The sequence below is a fragment of the Siphateles boraxobius genome, unplaced genomic scaffold (genome assembly GCF_051911475.1).
Source record: "Siphateles boraxobius isolate OS27281-9 unplaced genomic scaffold, OSU_SipBor_1 48, whole genome shotgun sequence".
NCBI lineage: Eukaryota > Metazoa > Chordata > Actinopteri > Cypriniformes > Leuciscidae > Siphateles > Siphateles boraxobius.
In genome coordinates, this window is record NW_027509119.1 from 3,760,001 (window position 1) to 3,787,448 (window position 27,448).

A 27,448-nucleotide genomic window follows, 5' to 3' on the forward strand; every position below is an offset into this window, starting at 1 on the left:
AGTGCGTCATCAGGTAGGGGCGGGGCCAGGAGCTCAGGCACTCCAGTGCGTCATCGAGTACCCTTTTAGGCCCGCGGAAAAAATCCGTAAAATATAGGGGGGTGGTGATGGCGCAGTGGATAAGACACATGCCTTTGGTGTGAGAGACCCGGGTTCGAATCCACTGTGAGACACCAATGTGTCCCTGAGCAAGATACTTAACCCCTAGTTGCTCCAGAGGCGTGCGACCTCTGACATATATAGCAATTGTAAGTCGCTTTGGATAAAAGCGTCAGCTAAAAAATTAAATTAAAAAAATATCAACGGTGAAAAACTGTTTAACGGTCTAACTCCACAATTCAGTACTTCACAGTTCACAGTCTTTGTAATGTGTTTTAGCAATACATTTCTAACATTTATAATGTGTTTAGAATTTTTTTTTTAAATTGCCTTTACAGGGAGTAATAATTTTATTACTACTTGTATTACTATTTACTGAGTAATAATCAACTACTAAAGGGTTAGGATTGGGGTTAGTTGCATGTAGTTATGCATAATTTATAGTTATTACTAACTAAATGTAATGTGTAACAAGGGCACTAAAATAAAGTGTTACCAAATAAGGTGCAACCAGCTACACTTTATTTTAAGGTATATCTGTTACTGTAATTATACATTTAAGCACGGAGTAATAATTATTAACTACATGTACTTACTATAGGGTTAGGTTTTGGGTTGGGTTAAGTTGCATGTAATTATGCACAATTTATAGTTATTATATAGTACTATTATACTATAGTAACTACATGTAACATATGTAACAACGACACTGTAAAACTAAAGTGTTACCGTGTAACCTAAGCTTTATAATGCATTGTATTGTCTCATGAGTAATTGTATCCACATTCATAATACATTACAATACTTATGTTATGCCTTTAAAAAATATAATGTAATAAAACATGACAAACACCAATTTCAGATGTAACAAGGAATCTGCAAATATTATAACACATTTTAATGTTGGTTACAAATATATAATGCATTATCATTTACATTATGATTACCTTTATAATGCATAATACATAAAGGCGTTAAGTAAAGTGTTACCATCCTAAATATAAATATTTATCATGTACAACCACAGTCATCCTCAATGGCCTTTATGAGTCTCTGTGGTTCTGATAAATTCTTGAATGATGAGAAATTGTGAATACATACAATATTGGAGAGCATCGCTAGACCAATAAAAAAGTCACCGTCTCTGGTCCACATGTTCAGAGTTTGTGAAGTGTAATCATTTCATTGTATTTGGATTGGTTTGCAATTCACTATTCTGGCAGATGGTTTGCACCCGAAGCAAGTTTTTAAAGATGGAGGTGGTTATAGAAACAGGTTGTGGCCCACTTGTGAATGCATCTCTAAGATGTTGTAATTGATGGAAAGCATGTGCAACATCTGCATCATATTTCAGAAGAACTTTTCAAGGATGTGGGAAAAAGATATACTACTTTTCTGTACTTCTTATAACAACGATTATCTTCCATTAAAGGGAAAAAAAACTTAACAGTTTGATTTGATTCTAAAATAATGTGCAGGGACAACTTGTCAGGGTTTGGGGTTGAGGAGATGAGGCGAGGACTCAAGTGCAGGTAACAATGGCTTTTTATTAATAATAAAAATAAAACAAAATACAAACAAAAACTACCCTGAAGGGGAAGACTTGACCTCATAAGCCACACAAAACATGACAACATGAAAGCATGCAGCCAGTACAAACACAGCACAAGACAAAACACGACATGAAAGCACATGAAACAAGGCACACAGACAAGACAGAACCGGAGAGTCAGGGCTCTGTCACAAAACCAAGAAATAGACTAGACAGAAGTGACAGAACCCTGACACAACTATGAGAAAGCTTTAAGATGTTTGTTTGTGTCCCCTACCATTATGTGACTTGACACAAGCACCAATAATTGTCTTGCATTGTATGCACAAAAATAGCTAACTATTTTAGTTCAACTATTCCTTCAAAACCCACTTTGAACATCCTTGCAACCTCCCAGAACACACATGCAATCATGCCAGCGAGTTTTGCACAGGCACCACTCATATTTTATTCAGAAAAATATGTTTTTATTTGCGTTTAGAGCCAATGGCTGCGTTGACAAGGAGATCTAGACATTTTATACCAATTTCAAGCTTTTTGACTAGCCTATATTTGTCTTTTTTGGGAATATTTCTACAAATAACAAGTTATTTTGAATGACCTAATGACTTTCTTTTTTTTTTGTAGACCCAAGTACGGTGGTAAATACTGTCTCGGAGAACGCCGCAGATATCGAACCTGTAACCGTGACCCCTGCCCTGTGGACCAGCCCAGCTTCAGATACATCCAGTGCACCCGCTTTAACACAGTCCCTTATAAGGGGAAGTTTTATAAATGGACTCATGTGAATAACAGAGGTAAGCATTATGCCACTACATAGAGCTGCACAATTATTCGTTAAAAGATTGAGATCTCGATTCAAACTGCCACGTGATCTCATACCTAAATGAAAACGATTCGCCTCTGTGTATTAACTCTTTCCCCGCCAGCGTTTTAAATAATTTTCACAAAAGTTTCATGGCCAACAGAATGTTTGTTGTATGAATATCTGAACATGCTTTATGTCAAACAAAAAAGAACAGACCCTCTGTTTAAAAAGAAAAGAAAAAAAGTTATTCTAACTTCATGCATTCTTTTTATCAACACTTGAATGTGGGAAAGTTGCATTAAAAAAATAAACATTTTAAGTAAATAGCTGAGAAAATCACATGGGATTCAGAATGATGATCAAAACACAGATGGAGTAGATCGAGGACATCAACACTTCAAAGCTTCACAGTCCTGTTGCTCATCCTGGGTCGACATTTCATTCAGTAACAGGCTGTTTTGATTTATATGCTGTTTAATGTTGATGATCGCGTTATTTTACATATGCATATGATTACATATGAGATTGCTCGTTTCAGCATATTCTTCGCATGTGTTTTAATCAGGATATTCAGTACTCTTTCAGAAGAGGCGTAACAGCACCCCCTACCGTCTAACAGTGAAAACACAATGGCGGTGAAGCATTTTCTTACAAATTACGAAAATTGGCGTCAATTGTTGGGATAGAGTTAAACCTATGACAAAATCACACTGATTCAGAGAGAGAAGTTGTCATAGGTATTGAAACAGCTTCACAAACAGTCTTTTCAATATCAATATTATAAAAGTGTATAGTTCACTGATGTATATGGAAGCAATCAAAATAGAGGAAATCACCTTATGAAAGTAACATGGCACTTCAAATAACGATTGTATCGATTACAGCGTTACACCAGTAGGTGGCGGCAAGTGACTGTTAAAAAATGTATTTGTCATTGGATCATTCATTCATTTAAGAGATTTGGTCTAAAAAACACAGATTATTCCAGTAATGAAACGAGTGATTCATTCATTCAACCTGATTTTTAAAAATGATTCATTCAGATTAATTAATTAATAACATTTTAAATAGAAAAAAATTTAAAAAAATATCAGAACCTCTAGTAAATTACATTTTATTTTGTTTAGTGGTTTGTTCGGAATCGTGTGAGAATCGTGATCTCTATTTTAAACTAAAGATTGTGATTCTTAATGTATCCATAATCGTGCAGCGCTAGCACTTCATATGTAGTGCGCTGGGGTGATAGTGAGAGCTTTTGTTGCAGCTCTCTTGAAATAGATGTTACGGAAAGGCTACGTTTGTGTAATTTCAGTTGATCCGTGCGAGCTGCACTGCAGACCCGTGAACGAGCACTTCTCGGAGCGGATGCTAGACACGGTCGTGGACGGGACGCAGTGTTATGAGGGCAGTCAGAGCCGAGACATATGCGTGAACGGCATTTGCAAGGTTGGTAATGGCTTTGACCTCTTTGGTCATTCTCAGACTGTCCTTGTAAATTTCTACTTGTCATTGTCATTTCAAGCCATTGACAGTCTGTCAGCTTGAGTATCAGTCAACTGTGATATTATACAGGTCCTTCTCAAAAAATTAGCATATTGTGATAAAGTTCATTATTTTCCATAATGTAATGATACAAATTAAACTTTCATATATTTTAGATTCATTGCACACCAACTGAAATATTTCAGGTCTTTTATTGTTTTAATACTGATGATTTTGGCATACAGCTCATGAAAACCCAAAATTCCTGTCTCAAAAAATTAGCATATCATGAAAAGGGTCTCTAAACAAGCTATTAACCTAATCCTCTGAATCAACTAATTAACTCTAAACACCTACAAAAGATTCTTGAGGCTTTTAAAAACTCCCAGCCTGTTTCATTACTCAAAACCGCAATCATGGGTAAGACTGGCGACCTGACTGCTGTCCAGAAGGCCATCATTGACACCCTCAAGCAAGAGGGTAAGACAGAAAGAAATTTCTGAACAAATAGGCTGTTCCCAGAGTGCTGTATCAAGGCACCTCAGTGGGAAGTCTGTGGGAAGGAAAAAGTGTGGCAAAAAAAACGCTGCCCAACGAGAAGAGGTGACCGGACCCTGAGGAAGATTGTGGAGAAGGACCGATTCCAGACCTTGGGGGACCTGCGGAAGCAGTGGACTGAGTCTGGAGTAGAAACATCCAGAGCCACCGTGCACAGGCGTGTGCAGGAAATGGGATACAGGTGCCGCATTCCCCAGGTCAAGCCACTTTTGAACCAGAAACAGCGGCAGAAGCGCCTGACCTGGGCTACAGAGAAGCAACACTGGACTGTTGCTCAGTTTTGCATGTCATTCGGAAATCAAGGTGCCAGAGTCTGGAGGAAGACTGGGGAGAAGGAAATGCCAAAATGCCTGAAGTCCAGTGTCAAGTACCTACAGTCAGTGATGGTCTGGGGTGCCATGTCAACTGCTGGTGTTGGTCCACTGTGTTTTATCAAGGGCAGGGTCAATGCAGCTAGCTATCAGGAGATTTTGGAGCACTTCATGCTTCCATCTGCTGAAAAGCTTTATGGAGATGAAGATTTCATTTTTCAGCACGACCTGGCACCTGCTCACAGTGCCAAAACCACTGGTAAATGGTTTACTGACCATGGTATTACTGTGCTCAATTGGCCTGCCAACTCTCCTGACCTGAACCCCATAGAGAATCTGTGGGATATTGTGAAGAGAAAGTTGAGAGACGCAAGAACCAACACTCTGGATGAGCTTAAGGCCGCTATCGAAGCATCCTGGGCCTCCATAACACCTCAGCAGTGCCACAGGCTGATTGCCTCCATGCCACGCCGCATTGAAGCAGTCATTTCTGCAAAAGGATTCCCGACCAAGTATTGACTATTGGGTGCATAACTGAACATAATTATTTGAAGGTTGACTTTTTTTTTGTATTAAAAACACTTCTTTTATTGGTCGGATGAAATATGCTAATTTTTTGAGACAGGAATTTTGGGTTTTCATGAGCTGTATGCCAAAATCATCAGTATTAAAACAATAAAAGACCTGAAATATTTCAGTTGGTGTGCAATGAATCTAAAATATATGAAAGTTTAATTTTTATCATTACATTATGGAAAATAATGAACTTTATCACAATATGCTAATTTTTTGAGAAGGACCTGTATAACACAAGAACCACGAATAAATATCTGAACAAGCCCTTGTTCAACCCCAGGCTGAAATTCATGCATGGTATTGCTGAATACAGAAGAGGAAGATTGTTTTTGTTACAGTTTTGCTTCTACAGAGCTCTTTCTCACAATATACATTTAAATATTTAGCAGACTACAAACATATGTTTCACTGAACCAACCAAAGCCTTATTATACTTCTATAGACAGTAAAATTGTGGAGATTTTTTGAAGAGAATCTGTTCAGAAGAGAGCTATTCCACTTACGTTTGTCATCTAGAAGAAAAAACATGGGAAAATCTGAACACTGGAAACTTGGTTATTATGTCAAGGCAAGAAACGCACCTATTATAATCCTTTCAGTTATAATTTGATGATGTGATTTATTCATATCAGATACACATTGTGTAGAAAACTATAAAGTTTACTCTATTCTTTTCCCAGTCCAACGGATATTGTGCATCTGATTGGAATCTGATGTAGATTATTTACTATCCACACAGTGTATCTCAACGGTTCAGATCTGACTAGTGTGTCCCGTGGCGTTCTTTCCGTGTCACCATTGTATTGTAATTTTCTGCTCGACCGGCTCAACAACACACCCTTGTTTCTGCAGCAACATTCAGCAAGTTTTCTAGAACAACGTCTGCCATGTTAACATATTACGTGGCGTGAGAAAGTGACATAAACCACACGAAATCCGATTAGAGTGGTCAGATTGAAATAGGATTTCAAACCATATATGAATGTAGCTCAAAATGGATTTGTAAAAATTGCATTTCATGTGATTTTTTTTTTGCCGTTCACATTTTTTAAATATGATCGGATTCAAACTGGATTTGTAAAAAAAAATGGTTCCCTTTTGAAAGGGAACTCGCACTCGCCTCCGCGTGAACCGGTGTCTGAAACGCTTATCTAATCACGGCAATCCTATTGGCCGGCGACAGCCTATGACATCACTGGAGCATGGAGAACATTTCAACATCCTTTCTTCTTCAGGGACTGTTTTGTTTGTACTCTTCAACCTGAAACTTCAAAAAGGTAATCATGGCTTGTGAAAAACGCTTCAGGAAGTGTGTGCATCCGTGTCAAAGATATTTGATACTTAATGACACACAACTTGTGCGTTTATTGTTTGTTTATCAGTTCCTTAGGGTTCTGCTTGTGCCACTATGAGTTTTTCCCTTGAGAAAACTACACTCTCGTCGGCTCTCTTCTCGAGGGAAGAGGGTTAGACATCTGTACCCCAGGTGGTTTGGGTCCCGCGCGGGCTGAGGCAGAGCAGAGACTGGAATCGTGGGGTTTTTCAGAGGGAATTGTTAATCTCTCACGCCCTGTGGAGACTGAGTGAGCTGCAGGATGACGATGTGTTATCACTAACATCCTCTGATCCAGCAGCGAGTGCTCTGCTGTATATAAAAACATCCAGGCCAGGAAAGCAGGAAATGGCTGATGAGGGTGAAGAGGATTTACAACCCAAACCCTCACAGCCACCCTGCCCGGCGTATGTTACAGGCTTGTGCACAATTCAGAATTGAATTGAGAATGACTCCTAAATTCCAATTCAATTCTTGAATTTGAATTGAATTTGAATTGATGTCAAAAACAGGATCTAGAATTACAATTCGAATTTGAATTAAAGGAAGCAGAATTGCAGTTCAAAACAAATTCTAAGAAATTCATATGGATATTTTAAGTGAATTGTTTAACAATGAAGCTTTACAGTATATGTCAGATATGATTGCATTACATATTCTATAAATGATATTAGTTTGAACTACTTGTACAGATTACATTAACAGGAAATATTTTCCCCCAGCAATGAATGTTAAAAGCTATAGTCACAGAACAAATAATTAAGTTTGATTTATTGTAATTGTAATTTTGTGGAACATGATAGAACATGACTCAGAACATGATAGAACATGACTCCCAGAATTACTTTAGTAAATCTTAAGAAGAAAAAACATTTGGACATTTGTTATATATATATATATATATATATATATATATATATATATATATATATATATATATATATATATAAGAACAAAATGTATGCAGGGTTGAGGTTATTGAATTACAAAATGAATTGTATTTAGTTGTATTGTTAATTGTAATTAGTTGTATTACTGAGGTAAAATGTGTCATTTAATTAGTTACCATCAAATTAAAAGGAAATTGATTTACATTGATAAACTAGTCCAAATAAAATAATCCAAACCACATTTATAATGGGTAACTTATAACAGTAAGCAATTACATTTCCAAAGTAACCTTCCTAACGCTGAATGTATGTGAGATTCAACATATTCTTTCTGTTGTATGAGTATGGTGAGCACCCGTCACGCTTTGTGTTGTACCACACAGCATTTTCACCCCTTGTCCCCCACGTCGCAGTGGTTTTAATTCACATCCTTTCTAAAAATATGAAAGTGTTTGGTGTAATATATTCTTAATATATAAGGCTGTCAATAAACTAATGTCATGTTGTTTTATATTTTATTTGTTCATTATTTATTTTGATGGATTTTAGTTCGACTTAGTCAGAACTGTTTCAAAAATAGTGATCTGCATGATGCCTGCTGCCTTGCTCAGTGATGTTGAATTTAAATGGCAAGTAAAATAAAGACATGTTATGTTACATTGGTGATGTAATTGTGTTGTCTGGAAGGGACTAAATAACAAAGTATTTTTATCAGCTGAAATGCAGAATACAATGTTTTTATTAAGTTAAATGGACATTATATAACAGTTTCAGGTTATGTTTTAGTGTTGGTAACATGTCCCACATCGTCCCACATTTGGTTTGTTTGATGGTGGTCACCCTATGTGTGACTGTGTAGAATTTCTTTGAATTGCCATGAATTTAATTCCACTTCCTGTCATTCCAATTCAAATTCAACTTCCTGTGGGGCGGAGTCAATTCAATTCAAATTCCAATTAATGAATTGAATGGAGGCCAATTCTGAAATTCTGAATTTTGCACAAGCCTGGTATGTTAAGCTGTTGAGTGTTACGTGCTATTGAGTGTTACGCAGGAGCATGTGAGGGAAGAGACCGCTCATGGCAGACTTGATGAACAGTTTCTTTCCAGGCATGGAAAAGGCTTTTCGAAAAGGCATGGAAGAACCCGTATTCAGCGTGCATTCATCGCCATCAATGAACTACTCTGATGTTGAGGGAATGTGCGAACACGGGTATGTGCCGATGCCCCAATTGATGAGATGTTCGCAAACTATCTCACGGCTGGAGAGGCATCGACACTAAGTGCTCCGCCTTTGCCTTTTAAGCCAACAAAATATGACCGCATTCATAAATGCGGGGCCAAAGCTCGAAGATTCGGGGCCCCCTGAAAAAATATTGATGTGGGCCCTCACCACCCTCCACCAATATCATATACTGTAATACTGTCACAGTTTGGGGATGAGGAGATGAGGCAAGGACTCAAACGCAGAAGAAATAAAGGCTTTTATTAATAAAAAAAAAATAAAAAAACTACCCCGAGGGGGAAACATGATTTGTCATGACTACAGGAAGAACACACAAGGGTAAACATATGATGTACATATGACAACGAACCAGCACCGGACTGCAAACACAAGGAGAATAAATAGGGAGCAAACAAGGCAGGTAACGAGGGAGGACAGGTGGGGCAAATGAATTAATAATCAGGTAACAAGATGGGGGGGTAATGCCCATGACACACTGGCTGCATGGCGTGAGCGTGGCGTTTCTGTTGCGTGTCAGCTGCGTGGCGGCTGCGTCTGACGCGGCACTGTTGACACGGATCACCCTTGTTCGACATATGGGAGAGATTTGTGGAAGCCCTATACGTCGTTTTAAGCATACATATAAAGCCTACTGATAAAGACACTGTCAGCAGTATTGACAGCAAAATAGACTACAGAATATTTCGTTCTGTATTGAAAGGTGCAATATTTGAAAATTTATAATTAGGCCTATTTATTTATTTTTAAATTAGGCCTATATTTATATCTGAATTTGTCAAAACCTAGACTTTCAACCATCAAAATGTAATTTATTGATATGTATTCGTGTACAAAATAACATATAAACATCTTTTCCTATTCTATTTTGCCTGGAAATGCTTCCAACACGCTTGCGTGTCGCGTGAAAAATAGGCGTCGGTTCTTTTTCTAGCATGCAGGCGTTTTCCGCGCGGCTGAGACGCGCGTCACGCAGGCAGTCTGCAAGCTCTAACCTGTTAAAATGGGAGCCGAAATAAAAACGGACAAGCCACACAGCTGAGACGCTTATGCCACGCAGCACATGCACATGGCCAGTAAAACAAATCACAAGCCGTGTGCTCAAACAAACCGAGACATGAACATGCAGAAGTGAAAAACACAAGCTGAGTGCTACACCGTACAAGACAAAACATCACATGGAAGCACGATTTGGACTGACAGTCTGAACGAGGCTATAGATGGTAGATTCTTTTGACTTGGACAAGTAAGCAAAGATTCGCAACCATCCAGTAGAGCTGCACGATTAATCGCTAAGAGATCGCAATCTAATTCAGATTTAATTCAGATCTGTGTCGGCGCTGCTGACCTTACGACTTACGACCTTACGAAGGTTACGACTGTAACCTTTTGTCACAGTCGGTGTATGAATGATTGAATGAATGGGTGAATGTGAGGCAATAGATTCACCCATCTATTGAGACAAGTGAGACATCACATGAGACAAGTGACTGTTAAAACAATTTAAGTTCTTCTGATTAATTAATAAACATTTTAAATCAGACTGCAGAACCTCTGGTAAATTATATGTTATTTTGTTTCGTTGCCTGTTTAGAATCGCTAATTTAAACAAAAAAAATTGTGATTCTTAATTTTTATAGAATCGTAGCTTACAACTGCCTAGCAACACCCTGGAAACCACTCAGAACTGCCAATCATTATAGCAAACAGCTTGGAGGATGCACTTGTTAAAATTAAATGTTTTTTTCTTTTTCTTTTATATGATCATGTCACAGTACATAGGCTGTGATTATGAAATCGACTCCGATGCCATTGAGGATCAATGTGGGGTTTGCCATGGAAATGGATCTACATGCGAAACAGTGAGAAAGACCTTTAAGGACAGCGAAGGGCTCGGTTTGTAAAATGAGATTATGTTTATATTTTACTGAAAGTAGCATTCATGTCAGAAATTAAACATTACACATTTATTTCCTTTCTGCTTCATTTGTTTGAAGAAGCTGAGTTGTTGTTGTTTTTTTGTCTCCCAGGCTATGTAGACATAGGTTTAATTCCAGAAGGAGCACGGGACATCCGTATTGAGGAAGTCGCAGAGGCTGAGAACTACTTGGCATTACGCAGTAATGACCCCGATAAATATTTCCTGAACGGTGGCTGGACGATCCAGTGGAATGGCGAGTATAAGGCAGCAGGAACAGTATTCACTTACGAAAGGACCGGGCAGCTGGAAAACATATCTTCCCCCGGACCGACCATGGAGCCGGTGTGGATTCAGGTACTAACTTCCATGCATCTGAGCAGAATCTAGTATGTGATGTTTGGGAGTTTTGGTTTCAGGAGCACCTGCTAAAGTGTTCTGCTGAACTAGGTCACAGTGTAGTGAATTGATGGCTGAAATGTGGTTTAGAGCTTAAATAGAGGCCTAGAATAGTAAACATAATTTAACATTTGTTGCATGGCATGGAAAGGTATACAAACAACTACTTATACGATAAAGAAAACAGACTGTGTTATCCATTATCCACAGACTGTATTAATGTATTATTCAGTTATTATTTTTTATATATATTTTCTTTTGGTTGTACTTTATTTTACAGTATGTGCACTGACAGCTTTCTTACCTAAGAAAGTACTGGGAAATATAATGTAACTACATGAGTTAAGGTTAGGTTTAGTTGGTTCAGGGTTAGTACTTAGTTATTACCCAGTTATTGCAATTACTTTCATGAGTACATAGTATGTACATGGGGAACAGGACTTTAAAATAAAGTGGTATCGTTTTTTTTAAATAAATGCGTAGTTCATTGTATCTCCATCAACAATAAATAAAGTATTCAACATTTGAAGTGGATCAAAACCTTTCATCAAAGTTATACATTCATTTTGAACAATACCCGTTCTTGCCTCAGGACAACTTTGATGAACCTTTTTGATCCACTTCAAATGTTGAATACTGTATTTGAACTGAGAAAACTGACTGGCAAACTGAAATCAATGGATTTGCATCAAAGTCTACTCAGTGGGAAGTAGTTTTGTGATCTTTTTCAATAACAAAATATTAATATATGATTTTATTTTATTAAGATCCACTTGTTTAAAAAGCAAAATATATTTAAATATTTAGTGGACTGATGATTGAACTTATTGCATAAAAGGCTTATTCCCATATGAATCATAAGCAGACAGAGTCTGATTATTAATAAAAAATATGCATGCTTTTTTTGTGTTGTAGTGCCATTAAAATGAGGAAACCGTTTATTAGGTATTTAGGCTTGTATGTCTAGCAGAGAAGGGCCAATCTAGATAAAGGACTTCCTCCCACTGAGGGATTTGAGACCTTTGGCTCGAAGCCTTTGCGCGGGTGGGAAAGAGGGATTTCTACAGCAGCAGGAGGCAGACAAATGAAATCTGGATCCATAGTAAAGTCCTCTTATCACTATCCATATTTTTAAATCCCATGTGGCTGAGAGTAGCTTACAACCTCACATTTTTCTGTTTGACTCTCCTGCTGTCTCAGTGTGTTCACACTTGTAGTTTATTTTGTCTTGGTTCTTTCAAACCAAAAAAAGTCCTGGTTCCCTTAGCATTCACACCGTCTACCAAAAAATGCCTTTTTGACTTACATTTTGCAATGGAACTTATCAAACATATAAAACAATGCTGTGTGCTCCGATCATCACGTGTGCACATGGTATTTTTACCAGCTGAAACTCTTGAAGAGCTTAAGAGTAACAGAGTCAAAACAGCGGCAGGAAACCCTCCGTCACACAAAAATGAAGATCTGCTGCGAGTAGTTTTCAATTGAAAATTGAAAATACGCCCAATGGAAACATGTCAATTTTCACAAAAACTCCCATATATAGCAAAAAAGTTTTTACGCTCGCATAAGGTAGTTTTTTTAGGCAATTCGAAAAAGGAATATTTCACAAAACTGCAATGGAAACAGTTTTTTTACAGGTCACCTGATCTACGTAAAAGTCGATCATTCTTTAAAGATGACGCTGTATGTTTAAACTCCTAAAAGACAAAAATATCACGGGAATACTGGATTCTAAACCACAAAGAAGTGCCACAATTTATCAAGACCTTGAAGCAAATAAGATCCACTTGTTTGTTGCGCACCAGGGTTCAGATGGCAGCGTTCACACTTATTCAAATGAACCGCATTAACAGAGCAATCGCACCAACCAAACATGCCAAGTGTCAACACACCCTAAATTATCTGTCTGTTCATATGCACCACTTAAATTAATACAATTTTACATCAAATTTTCAAACAAATGTCTCTGGTCTCAACACCAAAATATGTAAAAATGTACATTAGGATTGGCTACTGTCTTACAATAAATTCATACAATCATGATTCAGTAAGCTGCAATGTGTCACGATATTGCAATTGGATCGATTTAAATTATATTGCATATATATCTGATATATCTATATAGCATATGTATCTATATATCTGATATTGCATACTTTCAAAAAGTGTACTATATTCGGACGGAGAGACAGACAATATGTTAGCATAGAATCGTGATTATTTATATATATATATATATATATATATATATATATAATTGAATGAGCATTGTCCTAGATTCAAGGTCTGAGATTTGTGTTTTTCACATGATTTGTGTGTTCCTGTGTCAAGATTTCTCTTTAATCTGCCCTCAATGTTCTCCAGCTGCTTTTTCAGGAGTCGAATCCTGGGGTGAGGTACGAGTACACCATAAGCAGAGACGCTCTAGTCGACTCCAACAACGGCACTGCTGTCTCTTATTTCCAGTGGATTTATGGGAGTTGGACGGAGTGCAGCGCCACATGTGGAACTGGTAAGGAGTCGTCTTGTTGTACACTTTCACTTTTAACTTACGCCCAGGCACAAGTTCAGCCAATCCTGACGGTTCTGCTTTACTACTCTATGTGTATTTACTTACCCTGTTACAGTTTCATATTATACTGAAAAAAGTGCAGAAAATAGTTGATCTGTTGCTCACTCTGGCGCATATTGCTTTCTCAATAATTGCAGACAGACAGCGAACAGTCCCGAATTAAACTTTATAGAAAACAGACTTTGGACAAGCTGATGCTCAAATATAATGTTGTGAAAACATACCAGCTTAAGCAAGCTTCAATATATTACAAATAAGACTTCAATAATGATATAAGATGGTCTAGTAAGTAACTTTAGTGAAATCCAGTCATTTCAATCTACACGACAGAGAGTTTTGTGTGAGGGTGAAAAAGTTCCTCATGTAGATTTTATGGGTTAAACAGATCGTAGTTGGTCCGTGACCATATGGACCAGGCCATACGGTTTGGCAAGCATGTGATTAATTAATACCCACGCATTGTTATCTGTCCGCACACTCAGAGAGGCACGTTTCACTCAAACACGGAATTGATTCCTCTTTCACATCTCCTTTCCCTTGAACGGAAAAATACACACAAAATTATGTCAAAATATTCTCGAGTCGAAAACACAGTCGGTCATGTCTTAAGTGAACAGTTGAGAAAGAAATCTGATGTGTACCATTATAATGGATCCAGTGGGGGTTTCTTTAAGACTGCAAGGGAAGCTCGGCTTCCCCTATAATGTCAAAAAATTAAACAGGTCAAACATGTACTACTATTGTGTTAACATTTTATTGACTAAAAATGCGTTAGAACACATTCATCTTGAAGACGAGTTTGTTCAGAATCGGCTACACATAGCAGGTCGGCTGACTCGATTTCCTTCTCATTCATTCCCGGAGCGTCACAGTGCATTTCTCTGTTGATGCCCAGCGTACATTGACTTCAATGGGGCTGCTTTGCTTTAAACAGTTTTTTTCAGTGCTTCGAAACTAGACGGTCATTGGATAAATCTGTGATTATGCCCCGCCCACGGACACTCAGCTTCTCTGGGGTGATGGAGGAGTGGGCGGGGCTGGACTCCGGGCTTCTGCGTGATGATTGGACGGTCTGTCGGAAGACTGCATCTCCTTTTGATTGACAGCGATTTTGTACTATAAAAAGTCGCTGACGCTGAAGCTATTCGAGCTCAGTCCCATCGCGGATTTTGCAAGTGTAGTCAAAAGACAAACTGCTGCAACCCATTTCTTGGTATTTGCTTGCCGGAATTGCTATCCAATATTCATCACACATTCCTTATTTCAGTTTAACCTAATTCGCACATTTCCTCCGTCGAGTTTAATATCTTTTTTTTAGATTGTTTGTTTGTTCATTCATTCATTCATTAATTTATTCATACAGTAGGCTAGGCTATCAATAAATTGACAATTTTAATGATGTAGGCTGGAAAATGAGCTTCCCCTCTTTGAAAGACCAGCAGTCGCCACTGATTGGATCCGTGCATTTGGACTTAAAGTGACAGAAGCCTAATAAACCTGCTGCTGTCTGTGTCATTAATGTTGGTCAAACAACATTACATTTCTGTACCTGAACACTATACCGTAGTTACACCTTTATTTGAAACTGTATTATTATCTATGCTTGTAATTAGTGTATTTGTTCTAATTTTTTTACTGACTAATTATTAAAAAAAAAAAATTATTGCTGATCTGAAAAATGATCTGATCTGTGATACAAAAACCATAATAAATTCTGGTCTGATCTGTTGAACCACTAGCAGATATCTATTTTCTTCAAGTTTGCCACACAAATTCGCAGGAATGCTTGCTCACCTGCTTGGTTTGAAAGTGACTTTTGGGGTGAACGTGATTTCACCATGTACCACATGTTCCTCGATCAACATCTTTGTTGATCCTGGAACAACTTTCAGATCAACCAATCAGATTTGAGAGACAAGTTTACAGTTTATGTCAAGTTTAGGCTTAGAACCAGGGTATGGTGCTTCAACATCAGTGTTATTCATCTATCATTTCCCTATCATGTTGCGTGACCGGTGGTTCCTGCATCGCTATGGTATTGACAATGGACTTTTTTTGCCCCGCACCAAATTCCCCCAAAAAGTCTTGGTGCTCAAGTAATTCCTAATGTTTAGCGTGTTTTCACACATGGTTTGATTAGCTGGTCCAAACCAGAATTCGATTACTCCCCCTCCCCCTGCCCAGCTGGATTGTTTTATTTATATTATTTATATTGTATTATTATAATAATTATATTATTTAGGTACGAATCGCGGTGTATTTTCATCATCAACGCAGCAGCTGTTTACCTCTTACTTGGTAATGATGACACAGGAGAAGGTGGCAAAATGCATCGTTGATCAACACACTTTTATATTTTGGTTTTTGAACCCTTGGGCCCAAAGCGTCAGCACGTAACAGCGTCCAGCAGAAATGAGACATACATTCTCTCTGATTGCAGGAAAGTAATCGAGATGCACACAAACAGTTTAATCAAATAATATGTCATCAATAGCGATTCACTTAGTCTAATTGCGTGAATATGAGCAGCGAACCGTACCCCAGAACACTTTGTTTTTTTGCAGGTACGGTTTGTGTGAACACACTGAAGTTCGGAAAACAGCGTTCACATCATCCAAACGAACCGAACTTTGACGTCAGTCTAACTCGGGTAAGCACCAAAAGTGCTAGTGTGAAAGCAACCTTAAAGTCCCACTGTAGTCAATAATGTAATCCCTTAAATCTCATCTTTGATCACCAAAATGACACATTTAAACATTTTTTTCCTTGAAAAAGAATTCTTCATGCCTTAAACTAGCTTGAATGTAACTGGACACCCTTTCCTCATTTATTATACGCGGTTCTATGATTATACAAATGAGCCCCGCCTCCATTCACTCACTCAGCTCAGAGATCCACTCGTTGACAATCACACGTTGATCTGATTGGTTACAAGGTAGTTTGTGACGTCAGAAACACCAGCGATTTCCAACCGTGTTTTTGAGACTGTCTTTGGTTCACTGCAGTTTAAAGGAGAAAATACTCAGCAATGCTGTCGACTTATGAATTTACTCATGGTTTGTCTTAAAGCATATTAAAAACACCACATAGACATATAAACGACATTAAAAGCTGGATTTTCACCACAGGGAGACTTTAATGCTTGCCATCTATTTCATGAATACTGTGTATGTATATATATTAATGATTTTAAGTAATGTTTTTTGTATACAACTTGGAAAAGAGGGATTTTGTCATAGGTTTAGGTTCCAGTTGGATTGCAATGACAGTTAAACATCATTGGTTCAAAATCCTGCTCAACATAGCTCTATGATAAACATCAAATATACTCTGATTGGCTCTGATCGATTTCATGCATATTTTTAATTTCATTGGGATGACGCTGTTCCTTGGAACGCTAGGACACGTGTGAATGCTGGCAGTGATAAATATTGATCACTGGTTATAACACTTCGTTTCTTTGTTGTTGGGAATGAACATTTTCTGTTTATTGTATATGGGCCAATACAATAATGTGCTGGGCGGTGAAGGAAGCTCTGTGAAAAAGTCTATTAAATCAGTGCTGAACAGGACCAGCGGTGAAGACTCTGAACTGGATGGCACCAGCGGTGAAGGATCTGTGCTGGACGGAACCAGCGGTGAAGGTTCTGTGCTGGACGGAACCAGCGGTGAAGGCTCTGTGCAAAAGTCTATTAAATCAGTGCTGGACAGGACCAGCGGTGAAGACTCTAGACTGGACGGCACCAGCGGTGAAGGATCTGTGCTGGACGGAACCAGCGGAGACGAGGGCTTAGAGCTGGGCGGAACCAGCGGAGACGAGGGCTTAGAGCTGGGCGGAACCAGCGGAGACGAGGGCTTTGAGCTGGGCGGAACCAGCGGAGACGAGGGCTTTGAGCTGGGCGGAACCAGCGGAGACGAGGGCTTTGAGCTGGGCGGAACCAGCGGAGACTAGGGCTTTGAGCTGGGCGGAACCAGCGGAGACGAGGGCTTTGAGCTGGGCGGAACCAGCGGAGACGAGGGCTTTGAGCTGGGCGGAACCAGCGGAGACGAGGGCTTTGAGCTGGGCGGAACCAGCGGAGACGAGGGCTTTGAGCTGGGCGGAACCAGCGGAGACGAGGGCTTTGAGCTGGGCAGTACCAGCGGAGACGAGGGCTTTGAGCTGGGCGGAACCAGCGGAGACGAGGGCTTTGAGCTGGGCGGAATCAGCGGAGACTCTTTGTGACGAGACCCTGGCTGGATGACCCGTTTGGCGGCAAGCACTGACATCAGCGGGAGATCGGCCACGCTGGTCATAAACCCTGGACCTCCATAGACAGATCCTGGGTCAGCTGCCTCTGGATCGGCTTGTGCTACAGTGAGAGAGGAACCACAAACCCAAAGAGCTCTGTCCAAAAACTCTGTAAAAGGTCGATTCAAATCTTCGAGCAGCAGTATCTGGGCCAGAGGATCATCGAGTCCACTCCAGAATCGTTGCTTCAGAAATTCCTCTTCCCAATAAACATCCTGATGTAGATGTAAGTAAACACCAACAAATTCCTCCAAAGAGCTCCCATTCTGATTAAACAGAAATGTATCCGCCTCCATTATTCTTACGGTCGATTGTTCTGTCACGGTACTGGTGTGGCTGAAGAACACTCACAGGCAAGAGATCCACTTGTAACAGTTTACTTGGAAATATGATACACAGGAACAGACAAGCAGGCTGGGAGACAGGTAGGCACACACACTAACATTACCATCTAGGATGCATGAAGCTGACAACTAGATTAACGACTAACAATCGACAAGGGAAGGCTAGACAGGAGGGAACTAAATACAAGTACAATCAGAGTGAAGACAGGTGATACAGATCATGAGGACGCTAAACAGGAGAATGATTAAGGGAGTGAGTTCAGGTGAGGAGAACAGGAGGATTCTGGGGAGTGTAGTTCGGACGCAGACAGGCAGGTGAGGACGAGTACTCTGACAATAACAAGGGGCGGGGGCTAATTAGAAACACCTGGAGAGACTAATAAACAAGAAAAACTACAAAGGACTACAAAACATGGCACAGAACAGGAATTAACAGAAGTCCACACAAGACAAGGAAAACATAAGACAGGAATCGTGACAATAGTCAAGAAGAGCTTGTAAAAAAGTGATAAAAGCACATTTAAATAAAAACCACTGAATGTTCCCATATTTTAAGACAAATTATGAGTCTCTTTTTAATGACCTTTAAAAAGGTCCCAGCATCAGAAACAAGTGGATGGTTTTAGTCCCAGATCGTGTTAAAGGATTATGTTTGTTCAGAGCATTTTGTTTAGTCAGCGAGGCACAGTGTAATGGAGAGTTCACAAAGAAACTTTAGTTGACAGATGAAGCAGCGACTGTACTGGATCTGACAGCAGCTGCATCACAAATCGTAAGGGAATGATTTAATAATGCTTTGTCTGTAAATTATGGTTTTATATGGATAATGTTTTCAATAGCGAGTGGGATTTGATATGTTTCCTATGCAATGATGTTAGCCAATCATAACAGAGGCTGTTTACTGACAAGCCTTAAAGGCAGGGCCGTGCACAGACCTTTTGAGGGGCATGTGCTGAAACTGACAGAGGGCACCCCCTCCCTTTTTTCCCCCACCATGTAATCAGAATTCATATAAGTACAAAAAATAGTTATATCATTTATATATTTTTAAATAAATGTTATAGTTATAAAAAAAAAATATATATATATATATATTTATTTATTTTTTCTTCTTTTTTTTGTTCTTTGCACACAAAAAGTTCAATAAAATATAAATTTTTAGCTATTCTGTTTGGTTTCATAAGCTAATTTGTATTATTTGGCTAACATTGCTCTACCTTCCCCTCTTTTCAATGTCACACATAAACATGAGTCAAGTATTTTTGAGAAACTATTTTGAAATATAATTTAAATAATTATGTCCAACTCAATTCCAGATTATAAGAAACTATAGCCATACAATGGTAGCCATACAACTATAGCATATCCAACATGTATCCGCCTACCTGGCAAAAACTCGATACTGTGGAGGACCAGGAATGTTGGTCTCTTGAAGGTCCCTTGTTCACTACACTTTCCCTAAAATAAGCCAGCAATGAAAATAAATAAATAAAATAGTGTGAAAAGTACAGTTGAAGTGAAAAGCATTTCCGAAGGATCACGTGACATTGAAGAGTACTGAACTTGAGTAATGATGCTGAAAATTCAGCTTTGATTACAGATATAAATTACTTTTTAAAATATTTAAATAGAAAACAGCTATTTTAGATTGTAAAAATATTTCACAATATTACTGTTTTTGCTGTATTTTGGATCAAATAAATTAAGCATTGGAATGAATTAAATCATGAATTACATTCTGCATGATAAAATATAAAGATTTCACAGTGATCTTCTGTAATGTTTTTTTTAGTTACTACTAAAACATTACTGTAGTAAAACCATGTTTTACTACATTTATACATGTGAGGACGAGCGGAGAGTATAGAATACCATAGATTAAAAAAAATATAGCGAATACGTGCATATCAACAGCCTTGAATTAACCATAATTTAATATTATTACCATAAAAATATGAAATGTTAATAAATTAAGTCTATCAGCAATCATAAATCAAAGAAGAAAATTTATTAAAAATATATTACCTAGGTGACGACGAGGTACGAAACAGCGCGGGGGCGTCATTAAAACGGCGCCGGCGGCATCACATTACATTTTCATCAACGGGTTAAGTTTGTTGTAGCTATGTAGGCGCTCAGTTTTTCCTGTTGTAAAATACATTTGGCCAAAATCGCATTTCATAAAAGATGAAATGATACTGTATGCACAGGCTATTTAAGTGTAGGCTATGTAAGTTAATGTTATTGGCTATGACTAGATGGCAAATTCTAGCCTAGACCTCTCTCTCAGGTCCCACATGTCTCAGTCAGACATCAAATAAATAAAATATGAGCTTTTATAGACAAAGTATTTAGTACTTATTCAAACAACAAGATCTTTATTTACCCTTGCAAAACTTCGTTCACCTGCTGTCTGCTGTGCGGTTGCTTCGGAGCTTCAGAGGGGGCGGAGTTATCAGGTTTACTGACAGTTTGAGGATCGAACAAGATTCACACAAGCTCTTTTTAAGAACTTTTATTGGCTAAATATTTTTAAAACAGACAGACAGACGTAAAGGGTGACCAATAGCATTGATTTATTGAAGAAGAAAAAAAACACCACCACCAAAAAAAAAGGGCACTTCGAGTGTAAGAGCAAAAAGGGCATGTGCTCTGCACAGGTTGAGCCCTACCTGTGCACGTGCCTGCTTAAAGGAGCAGCACCTTAAAAACAGATCATTACAGGGTGAGAATGAAGGTTGAAAATTGTAATTTTCAGCATATATATATTTGTAAAAACTGTATTAACATAAGAAGTGAACATCAAGGAACATATTAAAATAATACTAAAAAACCCTTTATCAGAGACCCAGTCCAATTTAGTTTACAGGCTTCTGGTACCTCAAGTATACAAAGAATGAGATATTCAGTCTAACTCTTGTCTCTGTGTACATTTTCCTTTCTAATTTTCCACCAAAACACCTCAGTATACGAAAATCTTTCTATTAGCAAAACTAAATGAAATGATTACCAAATAAATGCGTTGTATGCGATTGGTTCAGCTTCATAACTACCAGCTTCTCTAAATAATTTCTACCAACTCTGTGATTATCACAGCCTGTTGACAACAAAACCCCTCCACTTGCTTGTACTTTTCTATCTCTAAATGCACAAAGCAGACATAAAACTTTAATCCCAGTTTTGATCCTTATAAATACATAATTTAAACGATACATTTACCAAAAAAGCTCTGCTTCCCACAGAGTGCAATTGCATGTAAATCCTTAAGCCTGTGATATCAGCTGCCTTGTCAAATACAAAAATGTGAATTTTTTTCAGATTAAATATTGGTCTCTGAAATACAAAAGAAACAAAATATACAGCAAAATTAGTAGTAGTTGTACATTTTAGTCATCCTTACATAAGCAGTGAGGGTCACATATGAGAAATAAGGAAAAGATTTTTGTAAAAAGAGCTTGTAAAAATTCTCAGGATGTTTATTATTATTACACTTTGATTATCATATAGAAATATGTTTAACAACGTATGACCGACACTGTGAGGACTTCAAATGTACTTTCTTAAACATTGAAGACAGCATTTCTTCCTGCACGGCTCCTAATTACATTCATAACAACAGCTGCAGATTTTAAAAAGGCTTTCAACATCATTAACTGATGAGTAGATTAACCCGCCAGCTGACCAAAAAAATACCCAGCTGTGATCCCTGGGTCAAATTAGATGCACTTTAAAAACCATTAAACATTTTCTGAATCCTTGATTAGAGAACAACAAGTCTAAAGACCCCATTTGTTGCTGAAAATTATGAAAGGCCATAATTTGTCTTAAAATATGGGAACATTCAGTGGTTTTTATTTAAATGTGCTTTTATCACTTTTTTACAAGCTCTTCTTGACTATTGTCACGATTCCTGTCTTATGTTTTCCTTGTCTTGTGTGGACTTCTGTTAATTCCTGTTCTGTGCCATGTTTTGTAGTCCTTAGTAGTTTTTCTTGTTTATTAGTCTCTCCAGGTGTTTCTAATTAGCCCCGCCCCTTGTTATTGTCAGAGTACTCGTCGTCACCTGCCTGTCTGCGTCCGAACTACACTCCCCAGAATCCTCCTGTTTGGCCAATACACAGAGACTCAAACCAGCTGTTTAAACTGGACGCGTCACATCAAACGTTCTTTCAGTCTCCAGTTTGTCCTGTCGTCGATAGACTCAAACGCGAGTCCATCAGAAACTGAACGCGCATTTATATACTATATCAGTGTAGACAGCGTCAGTCATTATAATGGCTTCTATTTGTTTTTGACACGACGCTTACATTCAGTGTAGGCAAAAGTCACCTGTTAAGCTACTGAATACCACGGGGCGGGGCTTATAGTGCGATGATGTAAAACTATTTGTTGATCTCTTGCTCTGGAGGCGGGCATATGCAAATATATTTGCCTGTGTGACGTCACAGATCCCGTAATATCAAAACGAGCCATTTTTGGAGCTTGAATATATAAATGCTTTTTAAAATGAGGAGAACGTTTTAAGCTATGAAACTTGTAGGATGTTTTTAATGGTGCAAAGACCTCTTATGTCAAAAGATCAAGGCAGCTGTATATTTTAATACTTTAGTGACTCAAGTGACTCCTCTTGAAATTAAAGTAAACTTTGAGAAACGGTGTATGAATTCTCCTTAAATATGATTACATCAGTGGATAGTTTCCCATGAAATGCCTATCGTTTGTCTTTAGGTAAATGTGTTCTTTGCACTTTTTAATTTTTTTAAATTTATTTAATATTTTGGTTTTGGCCATCCACATCTCTGTTAAATCTGATTACACAGCACAAATAGTTTTTTAAATTTATTTAATATTTTGCTTTTGGCCATCCACATCTCTGTTAAATCTGATTACACAGCACAAATAGTTTTTTAATCAACATTAATTTGATGAATAGGAAAATTAACTTGAATATTACAATAATATGTCAATATCTACCCCAAGACCACCATTCTTGATAGTTCTTAAGAGTTAGAGCGAATATTAATATTTTTAGATACAATTAACCGCTACTCATCTTTAATTTGACTGAAGTGCTCAAACAAATGACATCATTTAATTGGTCTGGCACTGCAGGTACATCAATTATTCTAAATCATAACAGCAGAATTAAAGCTTTGTCGGTACAAATTCAAATGAAGTGTTCTCAGGACATCAAATAATGCTTTAAAATGAGCTGAGTTATGCATTTATGTTCAAATTTAAAAAATCAATATTATGAACTGTAGTGACTTCAGAGTTAGTCTCAGCCTCAGACGTCACCCACACGGACCGCATCAGAATATAAGCTGATAAACTATTAAATATGTGTGTGTGGGCAAAGCCATCCTGTGTATTGCTTCCATTGTGCAACGGAAAGAAATGCAAGATAACACTCCTTTTAATCTAATGAATTACATGATGTGCCGATTATTAACTGAATTAATCACACATCAATTTTGGCTGAGAAATTACTCCAAAATGATTTAAAGGTGCAATGTGTAAAAATTTTGAGTATCTATTAACAGAAATGCAATATGAAATCCTTAACTATGTGTTCAGTGGTGTAAAAAGAACTTACTTAATAAACCGTAATGTTTTTATTACCTTAGAATGAGGCATTTATATCTACATAGGCGCGGGAATCCCCTTCTATGAAGGTCGACATATTGTGACGTCATGTTTCTACCGTAGCCGACAGCGAACAAACAGCGTTACAGAGCGCGTTTCGTCACTACCTTGAAAGAGAAGCCGCAGAAAGCTAGAAGCTAGCCATAAACACCGTGAGTAATGACTTTTCCCTCGTCAGTGGTGTAAAACATGTAGTTGGATTGTTTCATGTAACTTAATTCTTCTCCCTCGCTGTGTTATGGCTTTGCTATGTGGGGATAAATGTGCTGCACGTTCGTGAGACAGCTGATTAGCACTCTTGTCATCGACCGTAAAACAGTTACAGGAATCACCAACCCGTCGATCTTGTAAGCATTTTAAGTCGATCGAGTTTCCAAAATCACAGAAAAAAAGCCTATTGTGTGTAGTAAATGGTGTCTAGGGGATGCAGAGGCGCGCGCGCTGTTACAATCACGTTATTTTTGCCGCACGCACCTTTGGGCTCATGCGGACGCGTCGAGTTTAAACAAGGCTTAACGCTTTAACCAGCTCAGCCACAGTAACAGCTCATATTAGCCATCTAAACTTTTACTACCCTGTTAGAAAAAATATATAGTTGCATAGTTTCATGTGGTTCTTCTCCCTCGCTGTGTTATGGGTTTGCTATGTGGGGAGAAATGTGCTGGTTACATTCGTGAGACAATCAACTAATTACTATTATTATATTACGTATTAAGACCCTTGATCCTCACCGTACTATGGCTTTGTAAACTTTATCCATGATGTGCACTCTAAAAAATGATGTGTTGGATTTACTTAAAATATATATGCACCATTTTTGCATCATACTTTTTAAGTAATCCCAACTTGGAATAATTTTACTTAAAATTAACAAGAAAAACTGTTATATGTACTTAAAAATATATGTAATGTGATGCATATATTTTTAAGTAAAGAATGTTAGGTGAACTCAAATATTTAAGTAAAGAATGTTAGGTGAACTCAAATATTTAAGTACATATAACAAAGTTTTTCTTGTTAATTTTAAGTACAATTATTCCAAGTTGGGATTACTTAAAAAGTATGATGCAAAAATGGTGCATATACATTTTAAGTAAATCCAACAGAATGCAGGCCATGTGAGATCAAAACAAATTTTAGTTGTTAACTTAACATTTAAGCTCATTAATATATAAAAATAAGACAATTAAATGAGTTGAACCAACCATTTTAACTTATTTTAGATCTTTAGCTATTGGTCTGCTTACTGCACTGCTCCAGTACATTCAATGTCTTAAAATAAATGAAACATGCAAAACACACACAATAAAGCATTTAACTTTATTTTTTATTTTTTTTGTGCCAAAGGCTTGAAAGCCTGTAACCACATGAAATTTAACAAAATTTCGACAAATGGAAATTTTTCCAACATTTACTTTTGGAACATAAAAAAACTCTTAAAGGACAATTCCGGTGAAAAATGAACCTAGGGGTAATTAACACATGGTTACCGAGTAGATCGTTCTCTGGGATGCGTTTTCATGATAATCGAATGTAGAGTTTTATCTCTAAAAACAGATTAGCTTATAGCGCTAGTATATGGGGCATAGAATAAGCAGTAGTAAATCGCTAGTTAATACCACTAACAAAGCTCAAAGTAGCCTCACACTAACACGGTAGCATAATGAGGGTCCCTACATGCAAAACGAAGCATTGAGAACTTTGTAAGTGTACAGACAGTTTAATAATTAGATACTTTATAAAGACAGTACATTACGCGTATACAGGCAGGAACCATCTTGGAAAACAGTCTCGACAAGCCGAGCCACGAACGGTGTGCTAAGTGAGATGAACTGTGACTTTGAATCTCATATGGTCCGTTGTTTCCGGAAGAAACTATTTTAATAAACAGATATAATTCATGCATTTCCATATAATTAGTTTCACAAATGTAATTCCTATCAACCAGATCATTTCGGCGTTCGTGGCTCGGCTAGTCGAGACTGTTTTCCAAGATGGTTCCTGCCTGTATACGCGTAATGTACTGTCTTTATAAAGTATCTAATTATTAAACTGTCTGTACACTTACAAAGTTCTCAATGCTTCGTTTTGCATGTAGGGACCCTCATTATGCTACCGTGTTAGTGTGAGGCTATTTTGAGCTTTGTTAGTGGTATTAACTAGCGATTTACTACTGCTTATTCTATGCCCCATATACTAGCGCTATAAGCTAATCTGTTTTTCGAGATAAAACTCTTTACATTCGATTATCATGAAAACGCATCCCAGAGAACGATCGATTTGGTAACCATGCGTTAATTACCCCTAGGTTCATTTTTCACCAGAATTGTCCTTTAAGAATAAAACTAGCACAAAACCAAAGTATTTTCTTTCTTTCCTTTTTTTTGTAAGAGAGATTGCAATCTTTACAAAAGTTTCACAAAACTTCCTTGATTTTTCACTCTTTGCAACACTTCTCCAAATATGCAAAATTTTTCAACATTCACTTTTGGAACATACAACCTGAGAATAAAACAAGACTACAATCAAATCTTTGCAAACTAACACTGTACTAAAGCCAGATGCGTTTGGCTAAACATGTCTTGTGAACATATTTTGAGTCGTAATGGTCAGAACAACACCATCAATATCTCAATATCTCAGTTTCAACAAAGAAGCTTGTTCTTCAGAGAGTAAACCTTGGAGAAAGTTTGCCACTGTCTAGTTCCAGTAGAATCTTCTGAAAAAATTCAAACGAGTATCTGAGCTCTTTGGGGTAACTCAGATTGATTGCATAAATTAGGCCAAGTAGATAAACACAAGCCTTCGCAAACACCTGACAACCCCGTCATCACCTCTATGCCTTCCAGCGTTACCCCAGTCTGTAAAGGATCATCTGCTGAGCCACCTTTCGTGATGATCCTCAATGTATGATGTTCCAGTTCCTCTTCGTTCCCATGAGTTTCCTTAAAAAACAACAACAAAAAAAAACAGCAAATCTGCATTTACTTGCAACATCACTTGTTATTGTTCAGATTGTTGCAAAAAATAAATTGCATTGAAAATACGTTGCATTGAAACACAGAATGAGAAAGAAATTTACCTTTATATTTTAAAATAAAATAAATCTCTTACAGCCTCTCACATCTAATTTGGTTAAATTAATTAATTGCCATCATACAAGTTGTTTATTTAGGTTTGGAGCTCAACTTGGTTATTGATCGAATTTAAATGCTCACCTCATAATGCTTGATGAGATTCTCAGGATTTTCCGAGAGGTAGACAATTAAGCATCGAATTACAACTTCTCTGCATTTTTCCACAGGACTGGTCTGAAAAGTATACAAAATGTGGCTTTTCATGGTGCATACACACAAAACAATTATACAGATATCCCATAGAGTTTGAGCATTATGTAACAAACTCATCTTCATTGACTGTATAACT

The 27,448-nt window shown here is 37.7% G+C and overlaps 1 protein-coding gene across 1 annotated transcript in view; it reads left to right on the forward strand.

Moving 5' to 3' along the window:
- The window catches only part of adamts7 (a disintegrin-like and metallopeptidase (reprolysin type) with thrombospondin type 1 motif, 7), a 106,324-nt gene that overhangs the window by 38,680 nt on the left and 40,196 nt on the right, over positions 1-27,448 (forward strand). The window contains exons 12-16 of the mRNA XM_077201624.1: positions 2,279-2,448; positions 3,772-3,905; positions 10,628-10,748; positions 10,883-11,127; positions 13,537-13,684. Coding sequence (XP_077057739.1) covers positions 2,279-2,448; positions 3,772-3,905; positions 10,628-10,748; positions 10,883-11,127; positions 13,537-13,684 — 818 coding nt within the window. The remainder of the gene's footprint in view (positions 1-2,278; positions 2,449-3,771; positions 3,906-10,627; positions 10,749-10,882; positions 11,128-13,536; positions 13,685-27,448) is intronic.